This window comes from Desmodus rotundus, chromosome 7 (assembly GCF_022682495.2).
Source record: "Desmodus rotundus isolate HL8 chromosome 7, HLdesRot8A.1, whole genome shotgun sequence".
In the NCBI taxonomy this organism is placed as follows: domain Eukaryota; kingdom Metazoa; phylum Chordata; class Mammalia; order Chiroptera; family Phyllostomidae; genus Desmodus; species Desmodus rotundus.
The window spans coordinates 52,736,115-52,748,827 of NC_071393.1; the positions used below are offsets into that span (position 1 = coordinate 52,736,115).

Here is a 12,713-nt window from a genome sequence, read left to right on the forward strand (position 1 = left end):
AGTTGTTTAACTGAATGCACCCAAGTGGATATGTCTAGTTGGTAACTTGAATTGTGAGTAGGAACTTAGAATACAATTTCTGAGTTGAAGATATCAATGTAGGAGTTATAGTCAAGAATGGCTGAGATTTCCAAGGCTAGAGAGCCCCCAGGGGAAACCAACATTTAAGACTCAAGGGGAAGAAATGGACTAGTTGGCAGGACTGAAGAGCAAAGGAACAGAATGAGAGGAATCCCCAGAAGTTAAGAGAGTTGTAAGGGAGTGGCCAGAATGATCACCAAAGCAGAATACGGCAGAGAGGTCAAGAAGACTGAAGAATAACTGGATTTGGAAATTAGGTACTCACTATGTGAGGGTTTTGTGAGGTCAAGGCTACCTTGGAAGAGAAGTGTATGAGCAGGTCCTGGAGCAGACAGAAAGATTAAATGCTCAGATGGACAGACATTTCAGCCCTCCACAGGACACCACTTCTGAGAAAGTGGAGGAGATGATGCGGCTAGATTTACTTATAGAAAGGTTTATTGATGTGTTTGAGGGAAAAACAGCTGCTAGTGTTTATTTCTTTGGGGTGTGGGAAGCAAGATCACTTGTTGAGGGTGGGGATGGAAATATTATCTAAAGCGTAAAGGGTTATATATATATACTGTCAGTAATATAACTTTGACTTGGATGGAATGCATAGCTACATACCATTAGTACTACCCTAGTAATGTTTTATTATCTCACAGAAACAAACTGGTATGGTGTGTGAGAGGAAGTCTGGTTGCAAACACCAGTTGTGACTTTTCTCTAGCCATCTTCAGCTTCTCAAAATGTAAGAGCGAAGTTGATGGTAAGAGCGAAGTTAATCCTGAACATGGGAATTTGCAAGTCAGTTATGGCAAAAGAGCAATGGGAGTTGATGAAACCAGCAAGAAAGACATTGGAGTGACCTATCACGTGACCGTAGAAAGTGTTGTTGTGTCTGGTGTGATATATGAGCGGAAATCTGGTTGCAAATACCAGCTTCCAGAAAATGTATGTGTAATCAACCATTGATTTGACTGCTGGTTATACAGAAGATAAACAGTGTAAATGTATATTACAGGACTTCAGAAATCATAACTGCGCTAGGAGTTAAATAAGTACTGGACCTGAAATAGTGAACTTAATGGAATTTACTTCTGTCTGTCTCATGGATTTTTTAATTGATTGTGTCGTTACCTGAAAATACTTTCTTAGCCTTGTTATGGCTACCCCTTTTTTTTTCTACTCGTCCTTTCCATTCAACGAATATTTGTTGAGGGCTCTCCCTGGTAATATAACAATGAACAAAACAAACAAATATTTGTCCTCATAGAACTGACATTCTAGTCAGGGAAGACCATTAAAAAACAATAAATAAAATATAATAGATGGTGAACAAATGCTATGAAGAATTGAGGGAGGGCTGGGGGTTGTTGAGGGGGAGGGGCATGAGTTGCAGTTTTAGATAGGGTCTCCAGGCAGAGCCTTCATGAGGTGAAGGTTCAGTAAAGACTTGAAAGAAACGGGGGAGGGAGCCATGCAGATAGGCATCTGGGGGCAGAGTGTTCCAGGTAGAGGGAACAGTAAGTGCAAAGACCACTGAGGCGGCAGCGTGTGTGTGAGTTCAAGGAACAACAGGCCATGTGAGCCAGAGGAATAGCAGCTTGTCTGAGACCGTGGCAGATGCAGGTTGCATAGGGCCTGGCGAGCCACTGTAGGGACTTCGGCTTTTCTCCAAGCAGGAACCTCTTAGACTTTGAGCACATGAATAATTTCTAGTCTAATGGATTGTTCTGGGGGCTCTATAAGGGATAGACTGAAGAGGGAAAAGGGTAGAAGCAGGAGATCAGTTGGGAGGCTGTTTTAATGGTTATTTTTCTTCATTTTTTCCTGTCTTCCATCCATCTTTATATATTTGCTTTTCTGGCAAAAGATAAACTAATTTTAGGAATGATTCTAAGGATTCTATTTAAAAAACAAAGTACCTTACTTTTTTTGTAAATTAAAGATGTTATTTATTTTTAGAGAGAGGGGAAGGGAGGGAGAGAGACAGTGATGTGTCGATACTATGAGAGATACATCCATTGGTTGCCTCTCACATCCCCCAACTGCGGACCTGGTCTGGAACCCCGGCATGTGCCCTGACTGGGAATGGAACCCGTGACCTTTCAGTTCGCAGGCCGGTGCTCAATCCACTGAGCCACACCAGCTGGGCCTATGGTAGATATTTTACAGTAAATGAGTCAGTGTAGTAAGCTAGTAGTGAATGTCTTCTTTACTAAATAAATACATGGAGAGAATTATTCTATTGACAATAGAGCAGTGTCTTTAAATTATTTTTCTAATGATACTGTATTTGTGTTGCTTAATCCATTTTCTCTTCTAGTTTCTCTTTTCTCTTTTTCTTTAATCCTCATCCAAGGACATTTTTTCATTTCTTTTAGAGAGAGAGAAACATCGATGTGACAGAAACTTCAATAGGTTGCCTCTTGTAGGCTCTCCCACTGGGGATTGAACTTGCAACCTAGTCATGTGCCCTGACTGGAAATTGAACCCACAACCTTTTGGTGTACAGGCTGACACTCCACACTGAGCCACATTGGCCAGGGCTAGTCTTCCTCTTGACCTTGACACAAGTGTTTAACCTAGTTGGTCTCTGGCAAAAGTACAATGTTTATTGGCCCAAATAAGGATTAAATCAGTGAATGTAGTCTAATTAGAAATTCCAAACTGACCTCACTAGTTACAGGAAGTTAATTAACTGTTGGCGAATCACAAATTCTTTGCTTTGATTGTTTTTTCCCTAACAGACTGGTGTAGCTCAGTGGATTGAGTGCTGGCCTGCAAACCAAAAAGGTCGCCGGTTCGATTCCCAGTAGGGGCACATGCCTGGGTTGTAGGGTGGGTCCCAGGTGGGGGGAGTGCAAGAGGCAGCCAACTGATGTTTTTCTCACACATCTATGTTTCAAAAGAAAAAAATGCTCTAAAATTATTTTTTCTTCAAACAGAAGAAAATCTGCCGTATAATTTATGTAATTAACACTAAATGTACAATATGATATTTTTATCAAATCTATGGTACAATCGATTGGAAGATATATTTTCTTTTGTACCACTAAGGAAAAAAAAAATGCCAGTTAAACCGTAATTTGTATCAGTTGCAAGGCATTTCTATTTCAGATATGTTAAAATGTGACATAAGCATCTAGAGTTTGAGAAATAAAATAGGTTTAGCTTTTAGTGAGATTTTTGTATTGATGTGGAGATTATTTTACTATATTGGCTGGCTTTATAACTCCTTTTTATAAATCCCCAAATCCTTAATTTAATGTCACTTGCAGTAGTCCTTTTTTTACCAAATAGGTATCAACCACAGGTTCCACGGATTTGTATGTGGATATTTTGGGGGGAGCCTGAATATAAGTAAATAGAAAAAAGAAAACAGTTTTCTTAAACTAGAATTATGGTGATGTGTTGGAGAAGAGGTACAAAGGACAGTGTGAAGACCTAAATAAGACTAAACAGCAGTAAGAACACCAAAAAACCAAAGTATTCTCTAATGTTTCCAATAATGGAGAGGCAATGAGATAAATGGGAAGTGAAAAAGAAAACTTTGTAATTCCAGCCAACTTTTTTATCTCATTTCTTTTGTCAGACTGGGCTACATGTAGCAGTGAGTATGATAACAATTTTTTACTTTTTGAAGTATATTTTATAGATTATGCTGTTACAGTTGTCCCATGTTTTTTCTCCCCGATCTCCCCCTCTGCCCTGCAACTCCCCATCCCTCCAGCATCCCCCCAACCTTAGTTCATGCTCATGGATTGTGCATACAAGTTCTTTGGCTTCTTCAATTCCTATGCTATTCTTAACATCCCCTGTCTATTTTGTACCTACCATTTATGCTTCTTATTCCCTGTACCTTTTCCCCTATCCTCCCACCCCTTCCTGCTGATAACCTTCCATGTAATCTCCATTTCTGTGATTCTGTTCCCATTCTAGTTTGCTTAGTTTGTTTGTTTGGGGGGGTTTTTAGGTCCAGTTTATAGTTTTGAGTTTATCACTTTACTGTTCATATATTTTTTAACAGATTTTATTTATTTATTTATTTTTAGAGAGAGGGGAAGGGAAGGGGAAAGAGAGGGAGAGAAACATCAATGTGTTGTTGCCTCTCACACACCCCATACTGGGGACCTGGCCTGCAAGCCAGGCATGTGCCCTGACTGGAAATCAAACCTGGGACCCTTTGGTTTGCAGGCCCACGCTCAGTCCACTGAGCTGCACCAGCCAGGGCCACCGTTCATATTTTTGATCATCTTTTTTTCCTTAAATGTGCCTTTAACATTTCATATAGTAAGGGCTTGGTAATGATGAACTCCTTTAGCTTTACCTTCTCTGGGAAGCACTTTACCTTCCATTCTAAATGATAGCTCTGCTGGGTAAAGTAATCTAGGTTGTAGGTGCTTGCTTTTCATGACTTTGAATACTTTCTAGCCCCTTCTTGCCTGTAAGGTTTCTTTTGAGAAGTCAGTGGATAGCCTTATGGGAACCCCTTTGTAGGTAACTGTCTCATTTTTTCTTGCTGCCTTTAAGATTCTCTCCTTATCTTTAATTTTGGGTAATTCAATTATGATGTGCCTTGGTGTGTTTCTTCTTAGATCCAACTTCTTGGGGACTCTGAACTTCTTTGGCTTATATGTCTATTTCCTTCGCTAGCGTGGGGAAGTTTTCCTTCCTTATTTTTTCAAATAAATTTTTAATTTATTTCTCTTCCTCTTCTCTTTCTGGCACCCCTATGATTCAGATGTTGTTGGTACATTTAAAGGTGTCCCAGAGGTTCCTAAGCCTCTCCTCATTTTTTTGAATTCTTGTTTCCTCAATCTGTTCCGGTTGACAGTTTATTTCTTCCTTTTGTTCCACATCATTGAGTCCCGGTTTCCTTCCCTTCACTGTTGGTTCCCTGTATATTTTTCTTTATTTCACTTTGTATAGCCTTCACTTCTTCCTCTATTTTGCAACCATACTCAATGATATCTGTGAGCATCCTGATTACCAGTGTTTTGAACTCTGCATCTGATAGGTTGACTGTCTCCTTGTTGCTTAGTTCTTTTTCTGGAGTTTTGATTTGTTCTTTCCATTTGGGCCATATTTCTTTCTCTTGGCACACCCATTACATTTTAAGGGGTGGAGCCTTAGGTATTCCCTGGGGCAGGAAAACTCATGTTACTGCTGTGTTGTGATGCTGTATGGGGGTAGGGGTTGCAGAGGGAACAATGCTGCTTGCTCAGCTCTAGCAGCTTTCAGTCAGTTGCCATGCTTCCCACAAGGGGATTGTGCTCTTTCAGGTGCTGCCCTGGTGTTGATTCGCAGGTGGGTGGACTTGTGTATGTTCTAGGATCCTATGGGCCCCTCCAATGAATTCTTCTGTGAAACTGGGAGTTTCTCATGCCACTGCAAGCCCTGCAGATTTTTAAAGTCAGAGGTTTTGAGGCTTCAGTTTCCCAAGCTGAAACCCTGGGTTGCGTGGTGTGTCTCGCTCCCCAGATGTTCCTCCTGGCTTACCCACACACGAATGTGGGATCACCTGGTCCACCAGCCACCGCCTCACCTGCCCAATCTGCCAGCCACTGCCTTGCTTTGCGTTGTCTCTGCCTGGCTGCCCATCTCCGCCTCTCCTTCTAGTCTGGATGAGTGTTTCTTTAACTCCTTGGTTGTCAGACTTCCATACAGTTCCATTTTCTGGTAGTTCTGGTTGTTTTTTGTTTTTAAATTGGTTGTTATCCTTCTTTTGGTTACACGAGGAAGTGAAGCATATCTACCTACAGCTTCATCTTGGCCTGATCCAGTACCAGTTTTTTATACATCACTTTGTTTTTTTAAGTTGGTCTTCATTTATAATTTTACTTTTTTTGAAGATTTATTTATTTTTAGAGAGAAGGGAAGGGAAGGAGAAAGAGGAAGAGAAACAGTGATGTGCAAGAGAAAGATCAATTGGTTGCCTCTCACACACCCCCAACCAGGGACCTGGCCTGCAACCCAGCCATGTGCCCTGACCTGGAATCCAACTGGCTTCCCTTTGGTTCGCAGGCTGGCACTCAATCCACTGACCCAGACCACCCAGGACTGTACCTCACTTTTAAATGGGCTGGGTGGAGGTGGACAAAGGGGGAAAAATTTGAGACAGCTGTAATAGCAATAAACAATAAAACGCAAAAAAACCCCACAAACTATGCAATAAAAAATACTGATAGAAATTTAACTTAAACTTGTTAAAGTTACCAGTAAAATTTATATTAAATGCCATCAGAGTATCATGCAAATTAAATAGTGATTAATTTTGTGTATGTCTCTTAAGTTTGATTTCATGTAATGGTATTTATTTTTAAAAGCATCTCTACTCAGTCTAGGACCAATAGTGGAAAACATGAAATAGAATGTTACTTTTTTCATTACTAATAAAGTTAACTTTAATGAAAAACTTAAAATTAATCTTTTAATAAGTTACAGGATTTCTGTTTAAAGAAGGTTTTTTGCCTATTTATAAAAGTAATACATGCATATTTTGGACAATTGAGAGAATAAAGGAATATATAAAAAAGAAAATCCACTGCTACTCACATTTCGTTTTATTTCCTATAAGCAATTTACATATACTTTTTAAAAAATGTAATTGTGATCATAGAGTATAAACAGTTTTGTTACCAGCATTTCTTCCATTTACTTTGTAAATGAATTTGCAATGCTAATGACCAAGTGAGATTGACAGTATAAGTTCTGGGTTTTACAACTGGAGTAATTAAAGCAGGCTAGTTAATTAGACTTTAAATATTTTATATCTTTGTAGCTGGCTGAAACTTATTTTCTCTTTTAGTGTATTTAATTCTTTTGTAAGTCTCCAAATTACCCAACCATGTTAGAATGCTTATTTGTTTAAAGGGGAATAAAAATGAATGAAATTTAAGAATTGTAAGTGGAAAAGTCTTTTCATAGACAAGTAAATGTAAGCACTAAATAGGAGACCACATCCAATTCTTCAAATGTACTAAAGCTTGGAGAATAAGATGTGAAATTTAAATCATATCATAGTAGTTATTGAGTGCTATATGTTAGGATTTTTAGCATTTATATGTATTATATGTAACTATATTTAATGGTTTCATTGTATATGCCCAAATTAAAATAAGGAATAGAGTTAAAGTTTTGGGCCTATTTTTTAAATTATTTTTCTTGTTCTTAAACATAGGTATATTCTTTAACTCTAGAATATTTGAACTTTAATGAACAATCTACTTGAAAAATAGTTTACTTTAGGTGTGAAACTAATGAATCAATCATAGTTAATACATTGACTTATACAAAGCAAAGTATAATTGAATGGTACAGAATGAAAATCAGTTAAGATAGTAGCATACCCAAAGTAACTGCCACAGAATATGTATGTAGATTAAATGAACTTGAGTATTTTTTAGATTTAAGATTCTTTTGTTACTTTAGTTTTGTTTTTGTGTTGTTTTACTGTATGGGAGAAGGGTGAAATAATATAAAAGCACACAGAATCTTCATTAAGGTATTATTTTCTTTTTCTAGCTTAAAGCAATAAATGTAGATCTTCAAAGTGATGCTGCTCTGCAGGTGGACATTTCTGATGCTCTTAGTGAGAGAGATAAAGTAAAATTTACTGTTCACACAAAGGTAAATGTGATTTTGTACTTGTATTGCAGCTATTTATTTTGCTAATGTTACATATGTAATAACGTATTGATAGGAAGTTTGGTTTTGAACATAATTAGAAAGAAGTTTTTTTTTAGTTTATAACTCACTGCTGTATTTTAACAAAAAGAGTTTTAGGAAAATGTACTTTTTAAAGATTTTAACATTACGAATGAATCATAAAAAAGAATGAAATCTTACCATTTACAATAGCATAGATGGACCTAGAGGATATTATGTCAAATGAAGTAAGTGTCAGAGAAGGACAGATACCACAGGATTTCGGTCATATGTGTAATGTGTAATCTAAAGAACAAAGTAAACAAAATTGAAAGAGAATCTTAGACAAAGAACAGACTAATGGTTGCCAGAGGGGAAGGGGGTTAAAGAACTGGGTGAAGAGATGAAGGGATTGCAGAGTACAAATTGGTGGCTACAGAATAGTTACAGGGTGTAAAGTACAGCACAGGGAATATAGCCAATAATATTGTAGTAACTATGTATAGTGCCAGGTGGGCACTGGAGATATGGGGGTGGGGGGAACACTACAGAGAATATGATTGTCTAACCACTGTGCTGTACACTTGAAATGATACAAAATAATAGTGAATGCAAACAGTAATTGAAAAATAAAATTTAAAGTTCTTTTCAAAAAGAAAAAGAGACAGGAAGTGCAATTCTACTGTATGCTAGAAATATTTAGTGCATAGCACTGACGAAATGCACTATATACATTGCACGGGTAGCCAAAACTCAAGTGACCTCCTGCAATAAGCAGACATCCACACTTACAAAGTGCTGACTCTTTTCTCCCTAAAGGTACTACAGCATTTCTAAGATTTTTAACTGGGTTGCAACCTTGCATTGTATTTAATACATTTAAGAATTTGCTGAGGAGATTCTCTCTCAGGATTTCAAACACCTTACCTTATTCTCAACACCATGTATACAAATTGTGTTTGTGGAAAAAACTAAAACATACATGTTTATATCTAGTTAGAATTGTTTTCGTTTCCCCGATTATTAAAAGTGACTTACAACATGAGTAGTTGAAAGAAACAAAACAATAGCATTTGCATAGAGATGGAGCTTGGAGTAAACTTCTAAGTGTTTGAATATGTTCACATCATGCATTATGCTAATAAACTTCCTGCTGTAAGGAAACAAGTCTTCATTGTCACTAACGTTTACTAGAGTCTGATGGTTAAAGGGTTGACATGATGTTTTCTGCACCAGTCTGTACTTCCTGTGAAAAGGTGTGTTCTTCTGAACATGATACATTCACTTCCCTTCTTTTGGCAACTGATTGTGAAGAGGGAGAAGATATGTACAGATATTACTATAGGTGAGGAGTTGTCAAATTAGGGTCCTCAGGCCAAGTCTAGCTGCCTCCTGTTCTTGTAAATAAAGTTTTATTGGAACATACATGCATAACACAGATTTAATTTTCTGTAGACTTTTATTAATATATTTTATCACTGTTTTCAATTTTGTTGTGTTCCTTCAGTTAATCAAATTACTGTTTTGCAAATTATTTTCATTTTAGATTTCAGCTTTCAGGGACATTTTCAGATTGCAGATCTATTTTCCTTTCTTTGAATAGTTGAGTTTGATATATATTAATACAATAACATTTAAGTAATGAAAAAATGTTTATTAAAAGATTTTTAAGTGTAATTTTAATTTTTATTCACATGGATTTCTATCTTTGCAGAGTTCATTGCCAAATTTTAAACAAAATGAGTTTTCTGTTGTTCGACAACATGAGGAATTTATCTGGCTTCATGATTCCTTTGTTGAAAATGAAGACTATGCTGGTTACATTGTAAGTGTTGAGGTTCTATTTTAATCCCATTTTTAGGCACTTCATAGATACTTCATGTTGAAATCTTGTTTAGCATTTTTAGTGTAGTTTTCAAAAATTGCCAGTTATGAGACTTAATTGATTACCACCTTTAATCTTGAATTGCCTTGTTTGGGAGTGTGAAGTGTGGGTATATTATGCTCCCTCCTTTAAATTTAAATTCTTACTGTGTATTAAAGTTGTAACAGGCTTATTTTAGGGATTAAAGAGATGTTATGTTACAAAGCACACTGGATTTGAACCCTCAGGTAGGTAGATTAAATTTAGAAATGGAGGACTGTTTAAGAGGTTATTTCATCTAAATATGTACCAGACGTTGTGCCTTAGCTATGACCTCAGCTGTTGACCACATTTGGATTTCATTGAAATCATCCTGACCTGATTCCATCTCCATCCTTGTGGCCACTCCTTCTCAGTCATTTGCTTCTCTTTCTGCAAATGGTGGGCAATTGGTAGTGCATTTGCATTTTTATACAATTACCAGTTTATATAAAGCATACAACTCTTCAGGAACAACAAAATGGAAGAGATGCATAGGACAAGGTATGGGGAGGGGGCTGGGCACGGGGCTTTCAGGCCCTCGCCAGGTGCCCCTCCTTCCCCCTTCCCAGCATGTCAGTTGTGTTCACCAACCTAGAAACTCCTTGTTCTCTTCCTGTCTTATCTCTGCCTTTTTTTCCCTCATCTTCTTGTCGGATGGCATTTTCTGACTACTTTCTCCTTGTATAGACTAAACACTCCTCAAACATCAAGATCACGTCTTAATTATCTTTATATGCCCTTTGCTCAGTCAGCATCATGCCTGTCGCATAAAAGATGCCATGTGCAGGCCTCAGCAGTGTGTGCCAGACTATACCTGATGCTTCTTTCCTTGTTGTTTTCCTTGGTATAACCCTTTTCTTACAGTCATTTTTATTTAACCTTTCCCCTACTTAACTTTTCTTCCTCTTTTCTTACCTGCTCTCTTTAATTTTCATCATTTCTCCTTAATAATTCTCACTTGTAGGCCCTTGCTCCTAAGTTGACTTTTTTCTTATATCCTTTCTTGAATGATATTTCTCTTACAGATTTTTTTTAAGGTGAGTGCTTATTTATCCCCTTACTGTGGGTGAATAGGATGAAATAAGTAAGTAATCTGTGTCTTGTTCTTTTCCTGTTTTTAAGCCAGTGCTATCTGCTTCTGGTACACCCTCCAATCCAGGAAACCTTTTTAACATCCCTTGCTTGATCTTATTGTTAGCACTCATTAATTAAAAAATAAATAAATAAAACACAGAGTAGCATAAAGGTACTATGAATTCATTAATTTAAAAAATACATTTGTGCCCTGGCTGGTGTGGCTCTGGATTGAGTGCTGGCCTGTGAACCGAAAGGTTGCTGGTTCAATTCCCAGTGGGGCACATGCCTGGGTTGCAGGCCAGGTCCCTGGTTGGGGGCATGCGAGACACAACTAATTGATGTATTTCTCACACATCGATGTTTCTCTCCTTCTCTTTCTCCCTTTCTTCCCCTTTCTCTAAAAATAAGTAAATAAAATATTGTTTAGAAATTTATATTTAATCATACCATTTACACACTTTTGACAATGGTGGGCATATTTGCTCTACATATTTATTTAGTGTGTAGTCAGAGCTTAACGTGCATATGCATTTGAGGACTATAGGTTACTATATAGGAATTTGCAGATTAAAGTTTAGGAACTAATATTCTAACACTAGGAAATAATGGTCTGCTGTGTTTCTTCCTTGGTATGAACAATCTCAAGGATTTTAATTTCTAAACCTAATGAAATTCTCTGCCTGACTTGGAATTTTACTGGTGCCCAGTTCTCATTCACAAAGTCTTTTATGGTGGCTGTAGTACAGTTGCTGCAAGAAATAAAAGTGTAAGATCAGTGATTTGGTTCTCTTATCATAGATCCCTCCAGCACCACCAAGACCTGATTTTGATGCTTCAAGGGAAAAACTACAGAAGCTCGGAGAAGGAGAAGGGTCCATGACAAAGGAGGAATTCACAAAGATGAAACAGGAACTGGAAGCGTATGTGATTTTTGTTGTTGCTTTTGTTAATTGTGCTTGTTTTATGCCCCCCCCCTTTTTTTTGTGCTCTCCAATAGCCTGTCCTCTTAGTCATTTCACCCCAATGACCCTTCCTGGAAGGTGCAAATTTGAGTTGCACACCAGTGTTAGTGATCATGATCAGAGCCTACAGGAAAATTATAGAATAATTGTCTTCATTGTAAAGTTCTTAAAGATAGCTTTTTAAATAGACTGTGAAAATTGGTAATGGAGGACTCAAAAGTTTATAAAAGAATAGTAGGAAGGGAAATAATGACTCTTTAAAGCAGAATAAATTGTTTTGTTTTTTATTTACAAGGCCTTAGTCACTAGCAACCTGGTGATCTTTTCTCGATGTGTGCATACTGCCAAATCTTCTGTTTCTCACAGGAGTATGTGATGAGCAACTCTGCATATATCCTGTTTTCTTTTCCTTTTTTTTAAGAGAAAGAAAGAGTGTGTGTGTGTGTGTGTGTGTGTGTGTGTGAGAGAGAGAGAGAGAGAGATTGATTTTCCCACTCCTTTCTCTTCCAATAGCTTCTGGCTGAAGGGAAGAGAATAGGAACAAAGAAACAAGAAAATAGATTTAAAATGTTTTTTATTATATGATAATTAGTTGTATATATATGAAAATGTATTAAATCTTTGAAAAGTTGAGACAATTCAATTTCATTTTTAGCATATTTGCTGAAAATACAGAATATTTTCCCTTTTAATAAACATTTAATTTTGGAATTGCTGTATATTGTTTTTCTGTATTTTGAGACTTATACAAGGAAATGATTTTCCTTGCATTGTCATCACCCCCCTCACTCTTTTTCTAGTCATTTGTCCCCTTCATGCTTTTTCTTTCTGCTCTTCCACTTAACTTCAGTTTTTAAGCATATATTCACCCTGCTGCTAGACTCCTCTTCAGAATGCTAAACTCTCTTGACCAGATAAATTGGCAAAGTAGGTCTTCTTTGTCAAAGTGTAAGGTGACAGATATTTTAAGAATTCTGTCGATGCTGGGTGCAAACAGTGGTCTGATAGCAGATACTTACTTTTATAGTCTGTAAGGCTACAAATTAGCAGAG

General features: G+C 37.2%; 1 protein-coding gene across 1 annotated transcript in view; it reads left to right on the plus strand.

The window, feature by feature from the left end:
* Positions 1–12,713, plus strand: part of SNX6 (sorting nexin 6) — a 63,390-nt gene that overhangs the window by 5,173 nt on the left and 45,504 nt on the right. The window contains exons 3-5 of the mRNA XM_053928354.2: positions 7,594–7,698; positions 9,431–9,541; positions 11,498–11,619. Of these exons, the coding sequence (XP_053784329.1) occupies positions 7,594–7,698; positions 9,431–9,541; positions 11,498–11,619 (338 nt within the window). The remainder of the gene's footprint in view (positions 1–7,593; positions 7,699–9,430; positions 9,542–11,497; positions 11,620–12,713) is intronic.